The sequence below is a fragment of the Haliaeetus albicilla genome, chromosome 12, assembly GCF_947461875.1.
Source record: "Haliaeetus albicilla chromosome 12, bHalAlb1.1, whole genome shotgun sequence".
Classification (NCBI taxonomy): domain Eukaryota; kingdom Metazoa; phylum Chordata; class Aves; order Accipitriformes; family Accipitridae; genus Haliaeetus; species Haliaeetus albicilla.
In genome coordinates this window covers 6,396,599-6,418,753 of record NC_091494.1, presented here as the reverse complement: position 1 = coordinate 6,418,753, position 22,155 = coordinate 6,396,599, and the positions used below count along the sequence as shown (strand labels likewise).

At 54.3% G+C, this 22,155-nt stretch overlaps 2 protein-coding genes across 6 annotated transcripts; both read right to left on the bottom strand.

Annotated features, from left to right (window-relative positions):
* Window positions 1–1,788: 1,788 nt before the first annotated feature.
* LOC104315322 (zona pellucida sperm-binding protein 3) lies at window positions 1,789–5,286 on the bottom strand. The gene is made up of 9 exons (XM_069799601.1): window positions 4,684–5,286; window positions 3,737–3,855; window positions 3,549–3,652; window positions 3,164–3,341; window positions 2,968–3,088; window positions 2,773–2,864; window positions 2,558–2,703; window positions 2,156–2,275; window positions 1,789–1,919 (listed from the first exon to the last, which is right to left on the bottom strand). Exons 1-9 carry the CDS (start codon window positions 5,089–5,091, stop codon window positions 1,789–1,791), a joined length of 1,419 nt encoding a protein of 472 aa, XP_069655702.1. The 5' UTR covers window positions 5,092–5,286.
* Window positions 5,287–10,886: 5,600 nt separating this feature from the next.
* CD276 (CD276 molecule) lies at window positions 10,887–21,922 on the bottom strand. Of its 5 annotated transcripts, none has more exons than XM_069797791.1 (8): window positions 21,770–21,922; window positions 19,061–19,208; window positions 17,313–17,663; window positions 16,621–16,917; window positions 15,636–15,776; window positions 13,936–13,977; window positions 13,420–13,455; window positions 10,887–12,027 (listed from the first exon to the last, which is right to left on the bottom strand). In XM_069797791.1, exons 2-8 carry the CDS (start codon window positions 19,107–19,109, stop codon window positions 12,005–12,007), a joined length of 939 nt encoding a protein of 312 aa, XP_069653892.1. In that variant the 5' UTR covers window positions 19,110–19,208; window positions 21,770–21,922; the 3' UTR covers window positions 10,887–12,004. The 5 variants fall into 5 exon arrangements, with proteins under 5 accessions (XP_069653892.1, XP_069653890.1, XP_069653891.1 ...); XM_069797789.1 differs by lacking the exon at window positions 21,770–21,922 and adding an exon at window positions 21,638–21,760; XM_069797790.1 differs by lacking the exon at window positions 21,770–21,922 and adding an exon at window positions 21,683–21,706.
* Window positions 21,923–22,155: the final 233 nt, after the last annotated feature.

Below are 22,155 nucleotides of genomic sequence, written 5' to 3'. Positions count from 1 at the left end.
GCAGTTTTCAGAAGGCGCTAGCAGAAGCGAAGGACCAAACATCCGAGAACTGAGGCTGCTGGCATTGCTCTGAGTCAGCCTTACTGCTTTGCCCCTTTTTACTCTCTATCCAGGGCCAAAAGCAGTTTCCTCAGCTCAGAAAAGGCTGTTGCAAGCATCAGGTCATTGACTCCTCCTGGGATATAGAAAGCAAGAACATGAGGCATAAAGTCATTCAGACCAGAAGGATGGAGTCAACAGGCTTGGGGATTCTCCCTACTAAGCCCACAAGGGTCACCAGCACTAACCAAGGCACATTCACACTTCAAGGAATCCGACCCCATCACTGTGCTCACCCAGGAGCGCAGGGTCCCATGTTACATAAAACAAGGCGATTAGTTCACCCAATCGATTAGTTCACCCAATGCAGAGCTACAATCTTTATACCAGGTAGCACCTCAAAGCGCATGGCCTTCCAGCCATGGGTTAACAAAACCCTGCAGCCTCCAGGTTGGACTGGAGGTGACCACTGCTCCCTGGGACACATGGCAAGTGGCACACAGCCCAGGGTAAGCAAACCACTTTTAAGAAGTATTTGTTAGTCAAGCTCCTAAGTGCAACTGGTGTACAACTCGCCACATTAGGAGCCGAGACACCAAAACCTCATACCCAGCTTGAATTCCACCAGGCAGAAGATGTCTCAAGCCTTCAGCAGCCTAAGCCAAGAGGTCAGGATAGGCCTATGCTCTATAGGAGGAACAAGCCACAGAGCAAGGAGAACAATTTAACAGAGCTTTAAGGCTGTCTTGTGCATATCGACTTCATTTAAGTGTGATGAGTAATCCTGCGCCCTAAAGCACAGCTCTTCCAGCACAGCAGGGACAGAATCCCCAAGGCTGCTGAAAGGAGACTTAATGATAATCTAGGCAGACCTACTGGCTGAGGGCTTCTCCCACCTTTATATTTAAAACCTTATCTGTTTAGAGTGGGTGGACCAGCAGCTTTCCCCATTTGTCCCCTTTCTCTTAATTACAAAAGTCACCAGTTCCACCTCTCCATCCAGCCATTGCTCCCTGCTCTACATGCAGCTGAGACCATACCAACTAGAAGCAAGACCCATCTTCAGCCCTCAGCCATCTCTAACTCAAGTTTTTCCCAGTTCTCCCAGCAGAAGTCACACTCAGCCCCAGCACCCATAAATTTGCAGTTAGAGCTACTGTTGCATCCTTCAAGAGGTAGTGCCTGCTCACCGACACTGCAACAACTCACACCAACAAGCCCAAGACAGAGCTGCTGTTATCACATCCTCCAGTATCACCCCTGCTAAGGAGGAGCAAACAGGACTTCTAGAGTCAAGAATCCATTTAGCAACTGTTAGCAGCATCAATTCTTCCCTCTATTGCCTGAAAATAGGAGCCATACCTCTTTTGCAGCCAGTGTTTAGGATTCCTCGCTGTCAGGCACAGCATTGCACGCTAAGCATACAACATACAGTGAGCCTCAATAGTAGCACTGGACATTTGAAAAGTCTTTCTGCAAAGAGGTACCTTCCATCTCCAAGTGCTGTGGTTTGGGAGATGCTCTCAGGCAGCCACAGCTCTCTCTACGTCTTTTGTCCCACCACTGGTTCATGGTGGCTTCCCAAGAGCTTGTGGCCACCCTGGGAGATGGCTTACCTGGAGGATGGTGTATGAGAATAACCCCAACTCCCATCCAAGCAGACCAGAGCAAAGGCTGACTGCTGTCCCCCCTCCCCACCGAGGACACAAGAGGAGAACAGAAACATTTCTCTTTATTAGGGCTGGGGAGTTACAATGACACTCCAGGAGGGCAGCTACATTTTCTGAACACAAGAAACAGTCCCAGAGCAGTTAAGCTCAGCACAGTGGCTGCTGTGAGCATGGCAACTTGGACCAGCATAGGAAGTCCTTCAGCAGCACCTGGAAGAGACAAGAGCCAATTACTACATATTTAATGGCTTTCCACCCTCTGTCAGTGGGTGAACTTGCAGATAGCTTTGGGAAGAAGTCCCCCAGACTGCCTTCTGGTGATTATACTAGAAAGTCTCTGTCCAGGTGTGTAATCATGGGGGATTCATGACTAAATCAACCTGGAGTCACCTTCAATTGAGACCTGAAAACACAGTCAAGCTAATGGCAAAAAAACCACTACATACCAGGTGGGGTCTTCCCTGCTGGTGCAAGGCCTCCTGAGGAACTCCATAATCCCCGAGCTGAATCAAGGATTAATAGTGGTCCAACTGAGACTTCAGCCTCTGCTGCCTTTGAGAACCCACCTAAGAGGAGATGACATGAATGAGTTCACACAGGGGAGGTGGTAATTCCTGCTTAGTCTGGATTTCAGGGCTTACAGAAAGATAGACCCTGAAAGAGCAGCTTTCTAGTAGTTTTAAATATGAGGACACACAGATACAGTTACTTGCCCAAGGACATTGGAGAAGAGCTGGGTTTGTCCTTAAGATGAGATGCGTTTGCTAAAAATATTCCAGCATCTTGGCCATCCCAACCTGGAGGGTGACCCTGCCTTGGGGGTACATTTTGGACACACAGAGCCCTACCTTGCTTGGAAGGGATGTCTCTCTTCAAGCGCCTCCTTGGCCACCTGGCTGGAGGGTTAATTCTCCAGGAGTATCCTCCATACAACAGACAGTTGCCAGTCTCACAGCAGCTGCAGATGTCTCCAGTACCCTCCACAGGAGCCCAGCTGAAACAGAATTACCTGTAAGCCCTCTTCTCCAGGCTGGTCCCCTCCCTACATGCACCAGCTACTCACAGGCTGCTGGCTTTGTTGAAGGAACAGGCCTTGTTCAATGGATTTGGGGCTTGGTCAGCTGGGGAGACCTTCAGGTGGCAGGTGATGTAGATCTGGAAGGGAAAATTAAACCAACATCCAAGGTTAAATTTGTTCACACAGAACAGCACAACTTCTGAACACGCTGAGGGAGGAGGGCTGGGCACCGTGTCTCACCAAGTTTCTGTCATCTCCTGCAAACTTGAAGGCATCAACCACAAACTGCAGCGTTTCCTGCCTCGGCCTTGGAGAGATGAAGGCTGAAGTGGTGTCATCTGATCTCCCATCCACCAAGCACCTGGACAAGGGTCAGAAGTCAGGGACATCCCAGCCAGCTACAGTAGTACCACCCAGAGAGCACTGTACCCCTTACCCGCTGAGGTCAATCAAGGCATATCGGGGAGAGGAGCTCCTGTCTGGACTCAGAGTAGCAACACAGTCATCCACAAAGAGCCTTAGAGGTACATGGCCCCCAGAAACAACATCAGCCTGGAGGTACAGGCTTTCCCCCAGCTGGAAGCCATTGGACAGTCTCTCAGTGCTCCAGTCATCTGGAAGGTAGAGTCAAGGTTACAGGTCAATTTGGAGAGAAGCACATTGCCCTCCCTCGCACACAGGACCTCTTAACTGAGCAGCAACCTCACGTGTCACTTCTGCAGGATTTGATTTTAGCCCTGGTTATAGCTCTGTTTGGGCTCTCTGCATGTGGCCAAGAGCTGGCAGGAGCAGGAACCCGAGGGAAACAGGGCTGCACCCACCATTCATGAGGCGTAGGGAGAACATCAGCCTCTCCTCCACTGACAGGGTAGAGTGGAAGGGAGCCCATGTGGGCCAGATGGCATTACTGCTGACGTTGCTCTTCCTAAATGGAAAATATGTGCGTTAACTAAAATGCCAACATCACCTCGGGTCCATAGGAGCAAAGACACAGCCCCCATTTGCTCACCTGGGATAGTGACACTCAATAGGAACCACAGCTGCATTGGTCCTTACGATGACCAGATTCCCAGAAGGAGTAGGTTTGTAGGACAAACTTGTTTTATAGATCAAGGAGTCTGGGGTTATCTAGAAAGGGCACGTGGGAGAGCTGATAAGTCAGTAAAACAAACTAGTCAACTAGAAGCTCAGCATCATTGGGTACCCAGCACTGACTGTGCTAGGACACACAGGTCCATCAACTGTAAAGGCACAGGCTGTCCTCCACATTCCCAAGCCAGTACATATAGGATGACACAAAGCTTTGTATTGGCATGCAAACACAGGAGAACAAGGATGCCAGCCCTGCAGGAGGTCAGTCTCAAGGACTTCGGCACTCTAGCAAGTACCCACATCAGGTGGGCGGGGGCTGTAGGACAGTAGGTCTGCAAACCTGCTTCCCCCAGGTTAACTGGGGCACACCAGCTCCAGGCAGCCCTTCTCTCCTGCTGAGAAGGTCAGCAAGCCCCTTTCCCTAATTCCCCTGTGACAGTCACTGCAGTTTCAAGCTATGCCCAGTTCCCTCAGACTCATGCATCCAGTTGGATCTGAGTCATAAAACCACTACAAGCCTTGCTTGCTGTTGAGCATGCACCTCATCTAGCGCTTGAGGATGGTACCCATACTCTGAAAACTAGCTCTGCTATGGTCATACCATCCCTCACCGGAGAGATACTGCTACCAGATGACACCCTCCTCACCCAAACCCTCACATCACCTTTACCAGGTCATTTCTAGGACCGAGACCCTTGCCAAGATGAATTCGACAGCATCACGGCCCATCACTCTTTAGCAGTTAAGCTGTCCACAATAATTCTCATTTACCCACCCAGTGCTGGCCAAAGCCCAGCGAAGGTCCGTTCCCTATGCAGCATTACCAGGGATGGAGCAGCCCCTCACCCCAGCATCCCACCTCACCTGCAGGGTGCTGCCACACTCGTGCAGCCCAGCCACAAACGTCACCGTGCTCTCAGCAGCGCTCTGGGCAACAGGCAAGCAGGCATCCGAGCCCAGGGTCAGGTCTGCAGCCCTGACCAAGCGCCCCATGCCAAAGAGGTCCCTGTGCACCGTGACCACCATCTGCGCCTCTTGGCACTGCACAGCCACGGGGTGCAGCGGGGCAGCAGCCTGGAGCTGGGAGACATCCACCCATGCCCAGGGAGAGGGCTGGGAGAAGGAAGGCACACGAGGCCAGCTCCAAGAGGTATCACCCTGGACCCTCAAGACCCCTGAGTCCCTTTGAGGGAAAGCCCAGGGGCTGTAAGATGCTGCTTCAGCCAGCACCCAGCACAAGAGAGCAAGCCCCAAGCTGCCTCCAGACCCCATCCTGATTCCAGGAAAACCAGCTCATAGAGGAGATGCTGCTCAGGAGCCTTTTATACCAGCACTCCCAGCAGCCCACCCCAGCCCAGCCACACACCTGGGGGCTGCAGGCAGGCCCCCACCCAGCCAGGAGCAGCCCAGGGCAATGGGAATCAGCTGGGACCATCCCTCCCTCTCAGGGCATGGAGGGTGATTTCCCTGGACTTGCCACTGGAAATTGCCCTGGAGCAGTTTGTCCTGTGTCCCTCCGTCTTGCCTGTTCAGGCAAGCTGCTGCCACCTCAGTGGCCAACTGGCCACAAGCCCTCTGCCCGTGTCCTTCTCGCTCTATGAGGTGGAGCCAATCTTGGCCACCAACTTGGCAAGGGCTTGGTCAGAGTCCCACAAGCATTTCTCCTCTGGTCTCCCCCACATCATCAGCATCAGCAATTCCCCAAAACCCAGGTCCTGGAGCACCACTCAAGGTGGCATGTTCAGAAACGGAGAGGACTTGAGCTGCAAAATCCACCTGGGCTCTGGACCGTGTGTGTTGGCAATCTGTCCGTGCTCGATTTCATGGGTATCTGCGCTGGGTAATTGTATATCAAGTAATGAAGGCGTCATAACCGGCTTATTTGCATAGAAAGCAGAGGTACAAAAGCCGATCTTCCCATAATAGCAGCTGATAAGTGAATGGCAGGCATAATCAAGAGATTAATTGGCCCTCATGTGTTAATTATGCTAATTGGCACAGCTGCTCGTGTGTACAGTACGATGACTAATGGCTCTACATCGCTGAGCTGGATGAAGAGGTTGGGGGGTCACTCAAAGCTGCTTGCTGCAGGGGCAGAGCTTGGTGAGCGGGGTCCCCTTGACATGGGGTGATGCCCTGTGCACACCTGCTCTTGAACAGTGCAGCTGAACAAGCCGGGAGGGGTTTTTTAGCCTGAGTGGTTGTATTCGTGTTGAATTTCTAATGGTGCTTTACACGGGTGCCCGGGGAAATGGGGTTTATTGGCTGAAGCATCTTCCTCCTGGTCTGCTAGGATCTGTGGGATGGGTTTGGGGTGGGGGTGACCTGCACCGTTTGTTTGTAGGGGAGATCGCAGCGATGAGCTGGATGAGCAAAGGTCCCACCAGGACTGTGGGGGTGCACCCAAATTCCTGGCGGGATCCCCTTCCCTTGCTGGCCCATGCATTAGGCATTGGCTGTCATCTCCCTGAAGTGTGAATAATGCCACACGCACGCACGCCATCCTTTTCTGGCATGATCTCCATGTCCCAGCCTTGCCCCTGATATTTTTATGAGTGATGAATAAATGATACAACAAGAAAAACCTCTCTGGTGGCTCAAGCCCTCTTTATTAATTCAGCAAGCAGTGGATCAGCTCCAAACCCAGCTCATCCCTGTGCTAGGTTGGTGTCTTTTACCTCACAAGCTGGGTTTGCTCAAGGCGGCTCCTGCAGCTGAAGGCATCCAGGAGGATGGGAGGTGATGCTCATGCTGCCCACAGCCCCATCACCCAGCCCGGCAGCAGGACATAGCACTGAAGGTCCAGGGATTGATTCACCCAACCTCCCGTAAACCATCTCTATGGGGAACCAGGTCTACGTGGATGGGTGCCTGCACCGCACGCACCTTTGCTCCTGTTCCAAAGGGAGAGATGCAGCTCATCTAGAAACCCAAGGAGCCACATTCAGCCCAAGCCCCGTGTCTCACGCTACCACAGCCCAAAGTTTCTCTGCTCAAAGATGGGTTTCTCGCACCTTGCAATAGCTCCAGCCAAAGGTTGACAGGTCAAAGCAGTGGGAGCGGGATGGTGGAAAATAAATTCAGGCATGTGGGACCAAACACAGATGGGAGATTCACTGGCCTTAAAAGCCTGAACCTGTTGGGTAAGGAACAGCTTTTATTCTCATTTGGGTGCAAAAAAGATCACTAAGCAGCAAAAAACAAAACCAAAAACAAAACATCCACCACATCCCAGCCCTCGTACCGCAGCAAGTGCCGCATCCATCACTGTAATCTGTATTTAATAGCTCTGAAGGAATAGCCCTTTCCATCTGCAAAGTCCTCTGACTATAGATTTCCTCCAGCAATGAAGGACACTGGGGGCCATCTCCTTTTTGCTGCAGTAGTCTGTCCTTCCCTGGGCTAACAGGAGCTCGGTGTCTTTACTGAGTCCCTGCTAGAAGGGGAAGGTCAACAGTTGCGTGTGCCCCATCCACACTCCTTGGAAAGCCTTTGGTTGAGCAGGATGAATCCCATGGTGGAAGTCTTTGATCCATGCTGTAGGAAGCAGTATCACACTGTCCCTTTGGGATGGGCCTTCTGTTGAATTTTTCACTTTTGTACACAACTTCACCAACTGAGAGAAGAAAAAGCATTTCTTTGTCGGGCACGGAAAAGAACTGCACCATCAGTACTTTTTCTCTAGATGGCTCATCTGAAGGCATCCATTTATTTGCCAGGGTGCTTTTTCACTGGAGTGTTAAATACTCCAGTGTATTAATAGGGGAACTGAATACTTCTTTGGCACTGTTTAAGCAACATCTCCTTACCTGAGATACCACATGCTTCTCTAAGGCTCATTAAGCAACACCAACCTCTCCTCGATGGTCCCAGAGAAAATGATGCTACCACTGAGCCTGCAGCGTGCCGGCTCAGATCCCGCTTGCAAAAGCATTGCTGGGGGGCTTTGTCTTACCCACCATGAGTAATGATCGTAAAATGACATTGAAATGCCACCCAATCATAAAATGACATTGAAACATCACCCCAATTCCCTCATCCCCATGCCACGCTTCGGCTGCGCATCCCAAAGAGAAACAAACCCTGCTTGGCTAACGCAGGAAAAGAGGTGAATTGGAGTTTGAAAATGATATCGCTCATTAATTTTCCTGGCTGGAGACAACTTCTTAATGCCAGGTAGGGTTTTTTTAAGCAACATCACCGTTTCGTTTCAAATCTCTCTTAAACGACTTCTGAGTCACTGCGATAAATAGTCCCTGCACTTTCTTTCTGCTTCAGATCCCTTATAACTGCTGATGGATAAATTGCTTGAGTTACCTGGGATAAATCATGCAGGACAGCCGAATCTGTAATTAAAATGTCTCTCAACCCCTCCATTAACTCTGACTTAGCGGGACCAGATGCATTGTGGCTGCAGGGAACAACCCACTTGGGATTGGGCTCCCAAAAATGGGTCCTGGGAGGAAGAAACTGGCTCTGAAAGTGCCAACTCCATGCGGTTCCCTCCGGAATACCACGGCACTCTTCATCCCCCATCAAAAGGACTTGGGAACCAGGATCGATGGCAGTGGAGAGTTTTTCAAGGCCTTTCTTTGCCGAAAAGGAGCTTCTGAGCGTGCCAGTGCTTTGCATTGGCTCCTGCTTGCCCACGGAAAGCAGATTCCCTGAGCAGAGCTGGCACAGAGCTGGGTGGTTTCTCCATCCCAGTTGTTGCACTGGGAGGAAACAGAAGGCAAATAAAATAAAAACTAGTTGTTCACAACAAATCCTGAATTTTTAGACAATGTAAATCTTTTTGGGAATGTTGCTTCCCAGGAAAAGCTATGAGCAGAGGTAGAAAGTGATTTTTTAAATTCCATCTCCCTAAGATGAGCTCCCCCCCAGGCTCACAGCCTTGGCCTCAGGGCTTTGCTCCTTGCCTTCATCAGCTGAGCCGCAGGAAGACCCAGCCCCAGGGCTGTTTCTGGGCTCTGCTTTCCCTGGGAAAGTCAGATGCTACGTTTGTAGTGGTCTTAAAATCAGAAAGCAGCTCAGCCAGGTTGCTCTGAGCTTTCCAGCTGAATTCGGGTCTAGCCTGATAATTTTGAGGCCAAGAATTGGGTAATTGGAGGCAGTGTCGGAGCCGGATCCTGCTCATCATGATGAAAGGCACATCACCCCACAGAAACAAGCCCATGTAGAAAATGGTGCTTCTTGCAAATCCTTCATCTCTGGAAAACACCGCTGACACACACTGCAGGACAGGGGCACCCATGGGTGCGGGGCAGCTCTTGGATCCAACCCACCTTACAGGGGGTTTCCAGAGCATCCCTGCTGCCTGCAGGGACACGGCCCCATCCGTAAACCGGGGCAGGACAAGGGGACAACAGGGACAGGCAGCAATGCTGCCCCAGCGCTGCGGGGGCATCATCCATCCCATCCCATCCCCTCCCCTCCCATCCCATCATCCATCCCATGCGGTCCTCAGAGGGGGAGGCAGCAACAAGGCTCAGCATCTCTATCCTCCCCTCCCTCCGGAATTAGGTCAATAGAAGAAGCAGGAGCCCTTTATTTGTTATTGATGGGGAAACCAAGCCACCATCGATCAGTGCCAGGGAGAGAATCATCCCAGCATTTTCTGAAATAACCTGCCAAATGTGATTTTTTTGTTGTTTTTTACCCGTTGAGGGTGTTCGGATGAACTCACAGCCTCGCCTGCTCCCGGGAGGGATGAGAGCAAACATGAGCGAGCTCTGGCAGCTGAGCTGCTGCCAGCTCTCAGTACCGGATCCTTTGCACTCTGCATCCCAGTTAAATCCCATTTTCCCAGCTGCCAGGTTTGCTGTTATCCGGGAGCAGGTGGAGAAGGAAGTTGGGGATTTGGGGGAATGGAAAAAAACCCTCAGAACTGCGACATCACAGCCAACCAGCCTCATCCCTGCCTGGGTCTCATCCACAGCACCCATAAACAAGCATGTTGGATTAAGGAGACATTGAAGAAGAGGGTGGATGGTTTCCTCCCCTAAAAAGACCCATCACCTGGACAGCCCCAGGATGGCACCTGGGGGCAAGGGGGACAACTAAGCTCCTCCTGGGGTGCTTTATCCCATCCCAAAGCACAGCACATCCTCCCAGGGACAGCAGTGAGCAAAAGCTCACAGTTTGGGATCATCAGCCTGAGCCACCTAAGCAGTATTTTCCCTGGGCTGCCACAGCTTAATTATGATTTCCTCCCTCGCCACCCTCAAGATCTCCCTTCCCTGCATGGCCCAGGCTGGATTTTACCAAAAAAACCCTCAAATCTGCCCAGAGAAATGCCCCCGAAAGCTCCTAGCTGGAGAAGACATCCCCAGGGATGCTGGTACCACCTCAGGACCTTTAAGGATGTCCTGGACATGGGGACAACTCATCCCACTGCCCGCCAAGGAGCTGGAGGTGGTTAATGGCTCCATTCCCCCAGCCCAGTGCCTGGGTGCTAAATAATATTAATGGTACCTCCTGGCACCTTGTTAAAAATTGCACCGGTGCTTAATTCAGGCTGTACATTAAAGCCCCTAAATGAAATCGCCATCCATCCCCTCCCTAATCTGAGTTTGATACCAGCACGCTTTCCCTTGTCTCGCTTTTAGAAATATTTTTCTATCGAAATGCAGAGCCTGGCTTCTTGCCCGGGGAAGGACAGCTAAAAATAATCCTCCATGGGTGATTTAGGAAGGTCCCTTCCCCGCCGGCCCCCATCAGACCCCGCTTGCATCCCATCGATGGGATTAACCAGCCCGAATTTTGGAGCGATCTCAGACAGATGACGACGTCCCTTGGGGATTTTGCTCTTTGTTCTGCTGCTCAAGGTATTAAAATAAAGAAGAGGGATGAGGGCAGGCATCACTCCATCACTGGAGCGGTTTTCTCCCTGCGCTGGGTGATGGATGAGGGCAGCACGGTGCAAGGTGCTGTGGTGGCAGCAGGGGACCGAGGGACAGATGGGGCTGGGCTGAAAGGGGGACATAAAGGTTTTGCTCCAGGAATTTTAATATCTAAACTAATTACAGCTAAAGCTGCATCCCAGAGACCACACTGAGCCCAGAAAGCATTGTCCAAAACAACCCCCGAATTTATTTGTTCAAGGCACAAAAATCCCCTTTAGATTCTGGATTTTAAATAACGACGAAAACCAGCAGAAGAGCCAGAGGGGCACAGCAGGAACTTCTCCACCCACTGGAACGGGACCAGGGACATGCACCCTGTTCACCCCCGTGGCCTGGGTGCCCCCATGCACCCTGCAGGTACCCAGCAGCAGAGGAAGGACCCCCAGGGGACACACAGGGGCAAAGACCCCAGATCCCATGCGACACATGAGGGCTCAACCCCACACACCAGCCAGGTTCATCCCCACCAGTGCTTTAGCCCTCAAAGCATCACCTTTGTCACCACGGGGAGGAGAGGCGGGGCTTCACCTGTCCGGCAGGTTCCCCCCTCCAAGCCCTGCCTTTCACCCCCCCCCCAAAAAAAAAAACCAAACAGGTTAATTTGAGGCAGGGGATAACCACCCCAATGGGTTTTTGCATTTAAGGCAAAAATAAAAGTCCAGCGGGAACCACAGTGGTGCAACGTGAAAAAATAATCGTCCCCACATGTCCCCGGAGAGGTGCATCCACCGGGGCTGAGAGCACCGGCTCTGTCCCCCCATGCCTGGGGGTTCCGCAGGTCCCATCCATCTTCCCAGAGCCTCTAGGGCTCCATCGGTCGCTCCCATGGACCTCGCTGAGCCCATCATCTCTCTCAAGGCCTCTGGGCTTGGAAAGGGCACCGAAATTTGCTCTGGAAGGCACCTGCAAGGCGGCTGGCTCAGCTGTGGCTGCACGTGAGCAGGCACAGAGGGTGCCAGGGGGAACGGGCGACCCTGGTTGCTCTCAGCCCCACGTAGAGACGGACAGACAGACAGGGAAGAGCCTCCACCCAATGCACGCCATCCCTGGGAAGGATGGACCAGTCTTCGGGACTCACCGGGGATAAAGAGACACAGCCTCTCTCCAGCCCCAGGGTGCCCCAAAGACACGGCCGGGGAAGGAGGAGGGTGATGGGGCCCCAGGATGAAGGGTGGCAGCAGGTCTGTGCCCTCCCCAGGGGACCTGGAGCTCGTCCCCACTGGGGACATCTCGGCTGGTCCAGGGCACAGGGTGCTGCTTGGGGGGTGTCCCAGCTCCCATCAATCAATTTCTTGCTCATTATCTGGGGAGAAAGCAAAAGACTAAATACAAATTGGCAAAGACATTAAAAAAGAATAATAATTCCCAGGTCCAAATTAATGAGTTAATTTGGTCACTGGTAGCTCTGGGCTCTCCCTGCCCTGGAAAACTGAGATCCCCACTCCCAGGGCTGATGCCAGCCTCAGGCAAATACAACCAAGCACACGTAGGTGTGTTTTTATCCCTCCATCCATCCTCCCGGCTAGAAACGCCCCCGCAGCTGGCAAACCCTGGGAGATGTTATTATTCAAGCTTTGTTTCTGCTGAAAAAGTGGTCGAGGAGCAAGCGGGAGATGTCTCGCACATCGGGTTAAGCAAACAGGCTGCATCAGGGGATGAAAAGCCAAGGTGCTGGGAAGCTGAGCATGGGCTGTGGCAGCTTGCGAGGGGGAGATAAGGGCAGGGAGAAGGAAAAAAAAAAAAGAGGAAAAGCTGAGTCGGTTCATGCTTCGCTAAAGGTGTGAAGGGGAAGGGAGAAAAGGCTTTTATAAACCTATTGGGGTGGGGGGGAAAATGGCATTAGAGAAAAAACAGGGCTGTTAATAAAAGAGGAAGGGAGGGTTAAATTAGCAGTGATTCACCAGCAGCGGAGGCCAAGCCTCTGCCTTTAATAAGAAAGGAAATAAATTAAAAGATTGAGATCTTGGGACAAGGATGAGTCGGGGAGGAGTGAGGCTGACCAGGCACGGAAAGTGCTGGAGGCCATCACTGGGCTGGGCTGGGTGATGGGCTGTTGGCAGCATCGAGCTGGGAGGTTGGAAGAAGATACTGAAAGGCAGAAACAGGAGCTGGGACTCCAATTCTCATGAACTTCCACCAGAAATTTGGTACCAGGCTGCTGGTGGGGAATTCTGCATGGGGTGGGATGAAGCTCATGCCTCCCTCTCCGCAAGGTGAGGACAGACCCCAGCAGTTCCCCTCCTCTCAGCAAACTGATGGCAAAGCTCAAAAAAAAGACTTAAATTCCTCGCAATGACGCAGGTTGGTGGCATGAGGCTTTTCTCGGCCCTGAGCTGCCCAAGAAAAGGAAGGATAACAGAAGAAATGCCACGTCAGTGCTGTTGGTTGCATCGCTCCACCGCTGCTGGGAGATGCAAGTGATGGCCAGGGCAAGCGCAGCCCAAATTGGGGTGGAAACGGGTGCTGGGAAATAACTGATCTGGGAAAATTTGATTGAAAACTGGGGAAAAACAATGAAAAAAATTGAAAAAAATGGAGGGGGAAAAAAACCAACCCCAAAACCCAACGATGGATGATGGAGATGCTCAGATCTTAGTGTAAAGCATCTATTGCATCATCTCCAGTGTGCTTAGGAAGAAACTTTCATCATGAGGCAGCTCATGGTCCTACGCCACTGCCTGGCAAACACACTCACCATCTTTGCTCTCCGCGCTCTTTAGCGGCTGCAGAGCTGCGAAAAGCAAAACAGCACATGGTCAGTCCCCACCGTGCAAGATGGGGGGCTTGCAAGGGAACGGCTCCCCGGAGGAAACAACCAAGAGCCCCATTTTGGGGAACCCACCCCAATAATTGCACCTGCCAATTTCCATCGCAAACAAACCCCTGGTCCCTAAATTTCCCCGGCAGTGAAGGAGCCGGCATTCCAAGTGGGCTTGCTCCTGCACCAGCAGATAAAGGCAATCACTGGGCATATAACTAACCCGTTTGATGACAGCAGAGCACCACGAGTGCTTTTTTATTAAGAGATAGGATGGCTTATCAGGGGGCTGCCAGCCTGAGGGGGTACGTCGAAGAACGGGCGAGCATGGGAGGGCTGAGCACTGATGGAGGGTGCAAAGCACACCGGGGTGCTTGCTTGTGTAGGGGACAGTGGCACAAGCACACGCTATAATGCACTCACATATGTAATAAGCAAGCATCATGCACCCACCTGTCTTGGGTTCTTCCCCCTCCTCATCCTGCTCCTCTGTCCCTGCAGAAGAGCAAGCCAAAGTGTGTGAAGCATCTGCCAGGCTACACCCCAGCACCCACCCTGAATCCCACCTCCCCGGGCAGCCGGGTGTGATGAATCCCCCTTGGATTGCCACCATCCCCGGCTGCTCAGAGCCCCCCACGATCACCCCATATCCCGGGGTCTTCTCGGGACCAGTCGCTGCCGAGCTGCTGGTGATGCTCAGGCAGGAGGTAACTGGTACCCACCTGCACCCTCCTCTAGCACTCCACGGCAGGTATTTCCCCCAGCACAAGGCTGTGGCAGGGTGGCACATCCCCTACAAACAAAGCTGAAAAAGCCACAGCTCTGGGTGACGCAGCACAGCCGCTCGCCTCCCTATTTATAGCGCAGCTGCCATCTGGAGCGGCGCTCGGTGAGGGGCTTAGCCAGGAGACCACGGATCCCCCAATGCCTTCCGGGACACCCCATCGGCACCGAGAGATGAGCATCCCCTTCTCCATCCCGCAGCACCCACCAGGCTGCCACCCTGTCTTAGAGCCCAGGAGCTTTGCAACCCAAGGGTAAGACCTGCCACAATGCAGTTCCCAGCCAGAAAGACCAGCAAAAATCACTGCTCCTGCCTCCCGCGGCTGCCAGGCTCACGGGCACGGTCCCTGCCTGGTTTCTGGCTGACCAAGAGCCACAGCAAAGGGTTATTGCTAAGGGCGTGCAGCTGTTGGTGCAAAACATCACAGGCTGGGAGCTGTGTCTTGATGCTAAAGGACTGAGGTCAGCTGGCACGGGGCCACTGCTGAGTGTCACGGCACTGCATATCCCCTGGCCAAGGCGAAAATACTGTGTTACAGAGGGGAAAAAAAAAAGAAAAAAAAACGTATTTTTTTATATGTATCTCCTGCAGATGATTCCCTGGGATCTGCCAGGGGAAAACCCTCTCGGTCCCCACCGCTGAGGACACCTGACAGCCAGACATCGTGGTGGCATCCGTACTGACATCCTCCCTGGCAGAGAGAGGGGGAGCAAAGCTGTAGCCCCTGCGGCTGGAGCCTGCGGGTCCCGGCCCCGCAGCACAATGCTGGCAGGGAAAGGCTTTGGCAGAGCGGAGGCAGTGAGAGAAAACAAAAGGGGAACGCCAGCAAAGCTGCTTCTGCAGCCATTTTCAGAGCACAGCAGCTTTTTTAAAGCAACAAAGCCCCCCCTTTTGTGCAAACACCTCTCCATAATAAAAAAAAAACAAAAAACAGGAGACAGATGCAGAAAACAAGAGCACGGAGCATCTCTCTCCTGCTATTTCCGTGTGTCAAAGCACTTGTGGCACAGTGGCAAGTGCTAGAAGCACCTTCTCAGAGATGCTCCACGCACGCCCGGCTGTGGGTACCAGATGCGCAGAGGGTGCTCAGAGGAGGAAGGTGAAAGGCAGGGACACGCTGGGTGGCAGGAAAACCAGGTGTATGTTTGAAATAGCCGCCTGGAGCAATGCACGAGCACGGGCTCTCTGGCACAGATCTGCTGGTGCCTGCCAACCCCAGCAGCTCCAAGTAACCTTTCATCCTTTAAAAGATGCCACTACCAAGCCAAATCCATGCCAGTTAAAATTTGCCCCAGCTCCCCCCATCCATCACCCTCCATCACCTGCTGCAAACCCCATCCCCTTTGGGGAGTGGTAGCTGCCATATTACCTGCATTCTCCTCCTCTTCCTCGCAGCTCTGGCGGATTTTCTTCTGGCACACGTACGCCAGGACGGCGAGCAGCCCCACGACGCAGATGGCGAGTCCCACCGTTACCCACAGAGCCACGGCGGGGAAGGCGAGGTGTTGGCCTTGCAGGGGGAGGAAAGAGAAATACCACCACGGTGAGCACTGCTGCCTGACCTGGCGGGGACCACCAGGGCTTGGGGGATACCTCCCCGAGCGCTGGGAATCAGATTTTTTCCCATAATATTGCTCTTTCTTCAAATAAAGTCTTGACCCAAACCCTGTCCCCCCCCAGACATCACCCCAAGGCTGACCATTTGCTCGCACGCTTGGGAGCCCATCCAAAAGCCACCCCTCTGTCCCCAACCAGCAGCATCCACACAAGTTTTCCTGCAAGAGTTTGGTGCATCCAGCCAAAAAGTTTACACTCCACCAGGGACCCACCTTCCCAACCCAGCAAGTGCTGTACCAAGCGTAATTAAACACTAATTAATGCTACTGGGGAGTGCACAAGGTTATAAAGAGCTCCGGGCGAGCAGCGGGAGGAGCTCAGAGCGAAGCAGCGAATGTGTTTGACGAGCTCCTCCAGCCTGTATTTCCGAAGTAGAATTGTTGCAGCTGGGATGGAGAACCCCGAATCAAGAGCATCCCATGGCCACGTGCTGAGAAGACAACTACCATGCCCTGTGCTGGCTTTCTGGGGTGGTTTAGACTGGAACGGGGCAACTAGCAAAGCTAGAGACTAAGAACTAAGGATGCTGGTTCTAGCTGGCATGGGGTGACAGGGGAGGACAGCACAGCCTCAAGTCACCTTTGTAGGTCCATGGGGAGAGAGTTAGAGCGGAGGTATGGCGTAGCAACCCCCAGGGTGGCTCTGGGCCACAGGAGGGAACCCAGTGCCACCACGGTCACCTTCTTCAGACAGATCCCATCCCTCGCTTCCCCCAATTTTGGCCCTCACTGACTCACCCGTGATGGTGACGGAAGCTTGGGTCTCCTGCTGCAGCACCGGGTTTCGCACCAGGCAGGAGTAGGTGCTGCTGGGCTCCACCAGCACCTGGAGGACGCTGTGCACATCAAAGAGACCTTCTTCATTGGCCACCTGGGACGTGGTAATGTTTTCTGTGATGTTACCACCCTGGCTGTCCTGCCAGAGGACGCTGGCCTCAGGGTAGCCACGGGAAGCGTGGCAAGTCACAGCTGCCAGATCTCCTGGCTTCAAGTCCTTGTTGGGCTCCAGGTTCATATTGGGCTTGGAGTAGGGAGCTGCAAGGGAGAGGAGAGCTGGCATGACGCAATGGAGAAGACCAAAAGATCAGGATCTGGAGCAACCCAAAGAGGTTGGACAAGCCCCAGGACAGACTCTTCCAGCTGATAAGGCCAACCAGCTGAAGCCTCCCCAGCTTTGGTTCATTTATGGCCATGCTTCCAGGTGGCCTCTCAACTGAGCGCCTCTCTGTCATGGGAGGGAAGGGACTGCACCCTCCACCAGCAATATTTTGGGGAGATGCGGCTGGTTGGTCTCTAACAGAGACCTGACTTCATGGGGAAAACATAGCAAGGGTGGAGAGAGAAAGAGACTCCACAAAGGAGCAAAGCATGATGGAGAACCCTACTCTTTGGCGAGACGCATAGGGACACCCCAACTGTCCATCTCTCACCTGCCACCTGCAACGTCACAGCCGCGCTGCTGTAGTCCCGGACCCGGACGAAGCAGGTGAAGCTGCCCTCATCCGAGATCTCCACACGTCGGAGGAGCAGTGAGACATTGCCCTGGGCCAGCTGGTCATAGAAGAGGGCCGTACGGTTGGCGTAGCCCCCACCCTGGTCTGCCAGCTGGTCCCGGCCACCGGAGAAGCTGTGGACCAAGCGCTTGGTGTCTGTCAGCTGCCAGATGAGGCTCAGGTCATCGAGGCTGAAGTTGGCCTCGGGGGAGAAGGAGCAGCGCAGGGTGGCATCTCGGCCAAAAAGAGCCACCACGGGCTCATCCGGGACCTGGATCTCCATAGCACCTGCAGGAGGGTGGCAAGGGCAAAAGCACGCGGTGCTGAGACCCTGCAGAAGCATCTCCTTAATTCTCCATCTGGATAACATCTAAGCAAATCGAGGGATGCCCATGGGAGGGACACCTTGGCAGGTGGCATCTCAGGACCCTCTCCAGCACCAACGCCCAGCCAAGCCCACCCTTCTGTGGGGCAGCGAGACAGCCCCACATCCAGCACCAAACCTGGGGGATCCCTGTCCTCAGCTGCCAGGTGCGCCCACGGGCACCCAAACCTGCACCCACCCAGGACACACAGCCTGGTTTCTCCCCACGGGGAGAGGAGGTTGGTGGGTGACAGCAGCAGGGACACGGGACGAGCCAGCTCTAGATGGCACCAGTGCTCCAGCACGATGCCAACCGGCATGCCACGGCAAGATGCCAACCTCGTCCCAGTACCACAGCACAATGCCGACCACGTCGCCCAGCCACGGCGGGATGCCAACCTTGCCATTCCGTCAGGGAGCAATGCCAATCGTGCCAGGGCTGCCGGACCCTCCGCATGCGGAGCTGGTCCTGGGGTGCCTGTTGGCAGTGAGCAGCGATGTCCCCCAAAGCAGACCCGGGGCACCATCAGCGCTTCATTCACCAATACCCCCCAACTCCAAAATGGGGAGGAAAAGGGGAAAAAAATCTCGCCTTGGACCATTTGCTTTATATTCTGACCTCAACACCGTCGCAGAACACAGCAAAGCCATTACCTGCAGCAATTACCTCCCTGGGGACGAGGGCGGCAACGTGACATTAAATTTTAAGCAAGAGCCTGAATGGGGAGGATGAGGAGCGGCGGGAAGGAGCCGGGCTGGAGGAGACCTGCCAGGGGCTGCAGATGGGCAGACAGGCAGGAGAAGAGCACTCGGACAGCCTGCCTGGCTCTTGGCAGACTCGAGAGCGTCACGTCTCCCTCTGGCTAATAATAAATGCCAGCGGGTTTTGGGAACGCTACCCAGCCTGGCCGAAATTGCTGCTAGCTGCTGGGCATCCCGAGAGGATTCAGTCCCGACGTCTCTCCCAGGTTGAGGTGCTGCAACCTTGGGAGGCCAGGAGCTGCAGCCCATGGGGACAGACCCAGGTAAGTCAGAAATCTTCAAGATTTAGTCATCCCACAGTTTCACCATTCAGCTGCAGCACACGGGACGTGGCGTCCCCTGCTACAAGGGTGGCCCGCGTGCACCAGAAGCCATCACACCCACGGGGTGATGCCCTGGGTAGCTGGAGGACCACGAAAACAGGAGAAACACCTTGTGGGCGCTGCCACCAGGAGCCATGGCTGAAAGGCAGCTTTGTTGGGATGAATGTGGTATTCAGGACATCTCTTTCAGGGTGGTGACAGGCAGACCACGCAAAACCCCCTCCAGCCCCGCTCACCTGCCAGGCTGAGCGCCAGCGCTCCCAGGGCAAGCAGCGGGCAGAGCATCCTTGGGGTGAGCAAAGCCTGGGTAAGAAAGCAGAAGCGAGCACAGCCCCGGACGTCGTTCTCACGGGGAGTCTTTTCTCTCGTATCAAGTGCCCTGAGCTGGGGAAAAAATACAAGAAAACACTAAGATGGTGTTGGGAACGAACCAGGGGCAGAGAGCGGGAGAGGGCAAGAGACCGGCATCCCCCAGGCATCAGGATCCCATGCCAGCCGTCCCCTCTGGCTGCCACGCGGCAACCAGAGCACCCACCCCATCGTAAAACACAGGAGGGGGTTCGCCTCCAGCCTGGCACTGGCCAAGGGATGGGTGCATCCCCTGCATCAGGGACGTGAGGGACCCAGAGGCAGCTCTTGTGCCGGCAGCACTGGCTGGTGCTCAGGGAAGGAAGCCACGTGAGCTTCTTCCCTTCCTCACTGCTTCTCCTCCCCTTTTGTTCCTTTCTTTCCCAGCTTTTCCCCACAGGGTTGGGCTGTTACATCCCTGTCCTCCAAGAGGAGGCAACTTGCTCCCTGTATCCAAAATGGCTAAAAACCAAACAGAAGAGGTTTGCGGATTCCCGGCTCCGCCAGCGGCTTGAGGGCTGCGAGGTTCATCCCTGCTTGCGGCAGGAAAGTCTCCGGCACGAGGCTGCCCCAAAAAATGGGGAATAAAACCAGAGCATCTTAAAGCTGGATGGGGGGAGAGGCAATGGCAAGCTGCCCAGCACCTCTGGCTACCATGGCTTGCTTCCCAAGCATCCCTCCCCAGCCGTGCCAAGAGCTCATCAGGCCCCTCGTGACCCGCGTTCCTCCCTTGTAGCATAAATGAGATGCAGACATCGCAGCCAGTATCGCTGCTGCCATGTCCCGTCCCTGTCCCAGCACATCCCAGAGCCCCGCTGCTTCACACTGAGCCTTTAGCACCGACGGTTTTCAGTGCAATGGCCATATTCACAATAAATCAGTGTTGCAACACTGATTTCCCGGGGTGCAGTGGGAACAACTTCAGCCGTCAGCACTTTCCTCCTTAAATCCCCATTGATCAGGGAAATGGCAGCCCCAAAGCTCTGCTCAGCTCAGCTCCCACAGGGAAAACTGAGGCATAGCAGGGAAGCTGAAGCACAGGGGTGGGGGGGGAAACTGAGGCACAGCTCTGCCCCAGGAGCTCTGAGGGACTATCCCCTCTCCTTCCCTCCCAAGCGTGAGGCTCCTTTGGGGAAAACAAATAATCCATCTTTTTTTCTTAAACCATATCTCTGACTCTCGCCTTTTCCCAAGCAGACAAGCCTGGAGCCAGTCCTATGCCAAAGCCCAGGCAGCCAGGAAGGGAGGGAGCCATGGTGGGAGAGGGTGACAGGGCATCGCTCAGCTGCCTGGGCAAGGGAAACCGTGACTCATCTCCCTCACGCTCACCCTTGGAGCTCTTTCCTTTTCCTGGTGATGCTAAAATAAATCATATTTTGTAGGTTTCATGACCTACAAGTCCTGCCGGACCGTCTCAGAGGTGTCACAGGAAGGGGACACCCATGTCCCTAACCCTCCTTGTACAGTCAGGAGTCCTTCGGTGGGTCTCTTGCCTTTCCGTGACTCAGTTTCCCCATCCCTGCGGTGTAAGACCTGGCTAAAGCATGGGCTCTGCCCCGGACCTGAGCTTTCATTGCAAGTTGGGATATAACGAACCCCACAAACACATCCCTTGGAAGAGGGACGCTCTCGTGCACGGCAAGCCAGGATGGCTGAACCCTTCAGAAACCCATGGAATAATTAAATCCCTTGTTGCAGCGGGACCCTGGGGACCATACATCACCCATTCCCCATTTCATATTTACTATCACGCAGCCAAAACACTGCATTTTTATAATACCCAGATTATCAGCTGCCAAATTATCACCCTGAGATGGCTGGAGGTGTAAAGAAAACATCTGCTGGTCCAAGAAGTCCTCACCCACCGGTCTGGGTTGGTCCCAGCTTTTGTGGGTGCCTGGGCTGAGCCCCCCGCTTTGCTCCTCTTCTACCCCAGGCTTTGTGATAGCAAAGAGCCCAGCTCTACTCCAGACTATTTTTAGTCCTCGCTTAACTTCTCGGCGTGCAGCAGAAGCTCCCCGCTTGCAAGGCAGGACCCTGCGGGAAAGCGGGGCACGGCCTGCGAAGGAGCAGTGGAAAGATGGGGTGCCAGGCAGGGATTTGGGGTGCGATATTTGGCAGTAGAAAGGAAGGGATGGGTTATCCTTTTGCTCAACTCGGGCAAAAGGGGAACAATCACTTCGTCTCGGAGCCGGTTTTTTTTTTTTTTGTCCCACGGGTGGGGTGGGGTTTAGCTCTATACATTAAATATGGCATTTTAAATCGGGTGGATTTGTAAGCAGCCAGGGACGCTGCCTTCCCTACATCCGCACGGGGAACGGCGGGGGACACCGCCTGCCCCCCCGAGAGTCCCCCACAACGAGAGTGACGGGACCCCCCCCTCCCCAACTCCCGCCGGGGCTCCCCGAACCCCACCACCACCCCACCCCACCCCCCCCCCGCCTCGCCTCGGGCAACGGCTCTACCCGGCTGTTCCACTCCGCCCCGGTGGATCCCGGCTCGGTAAAAACCTCATTCATTTCTCCCTCCACGGAACAACGCCCGGATTACCAAACACACACACGCACACGCCGAGAGCCGCGGGCGCGGGAACTTACCGGGAAGACGGCGCGGGACGGGCGGGAACGCGCGCGCTCCGCCGCGGGCGGGCCGGGGCGGGGGCGGCGACCCCGCGCCCTGATTGGCTGAGGCCGCTTCCTGCCGGGTTCCCGCCGGCGCCGGAGGAGGAGGAGGAGGAGGAGGAGGAGGAGCAGCGGCGGGGCCGGCCTGGCCCGGGTGGGGTTGGGGCACACGGGGCCGGGGAGCACCAAGGCAGGGAGACTGGGGTGCCCGGAGCCTGGGAGGACCAGGAGGGCCGAGCCACGTCCTGTGGGAAAACCAAAAAAGCAGTTGGAGTTTCCCCTGTGGAGAGGAAGGCCGCTTCCCAGGGGAAAACCCTGGGTAATGTTGCAAGTATTTTGATAAAGAGATCAAAATTTAATCA

Coding starts and splice junctions, on each gene's coding strand:
- LOC104315322 (XM_069799601.1), bottom strand. CDS start 5,091: ATGGGGTCTGGAGGCAGCTTGGGGCTTGCTCTCTTGTGCTGGGTGCTG. Junction 3,342..3,548: donor CTCCCTACGCCTCATGAATG/GTGGGTGCAGCC, acceptor TCTACCTTCCAG/ATGACTGGAGCACTGAGAGA. Junction 3,089..3,163: donor GCCTTGATTGACCTCAGCGG/GTAAGGGGTACA, acceptor ACCCTTGTCCAG/GTGCTTGGTGGATGGGAGAT.
- CD276 (XM_069797788.1), bottom strand. CDS start 19,431: ATGCAGGGGATGCACCCATCCCTTGGCCAGTGCCAGGCTGGAGGCGAA. Junction 19,209..19,359: donor CTCCTGTGTTTTACGATGGG/GTGGGTGCTCTG, acceptor TTTTTTCCCCAG/CTCAGGGCACTTGATACGAG. Junction 13,978..15,635: donor GGAAGAGGAGGAGAATGCAG/GTAATATGGCAG, acceptor GCTCTTCTGCAG/GGACAGAGGAGCAGGATGAG.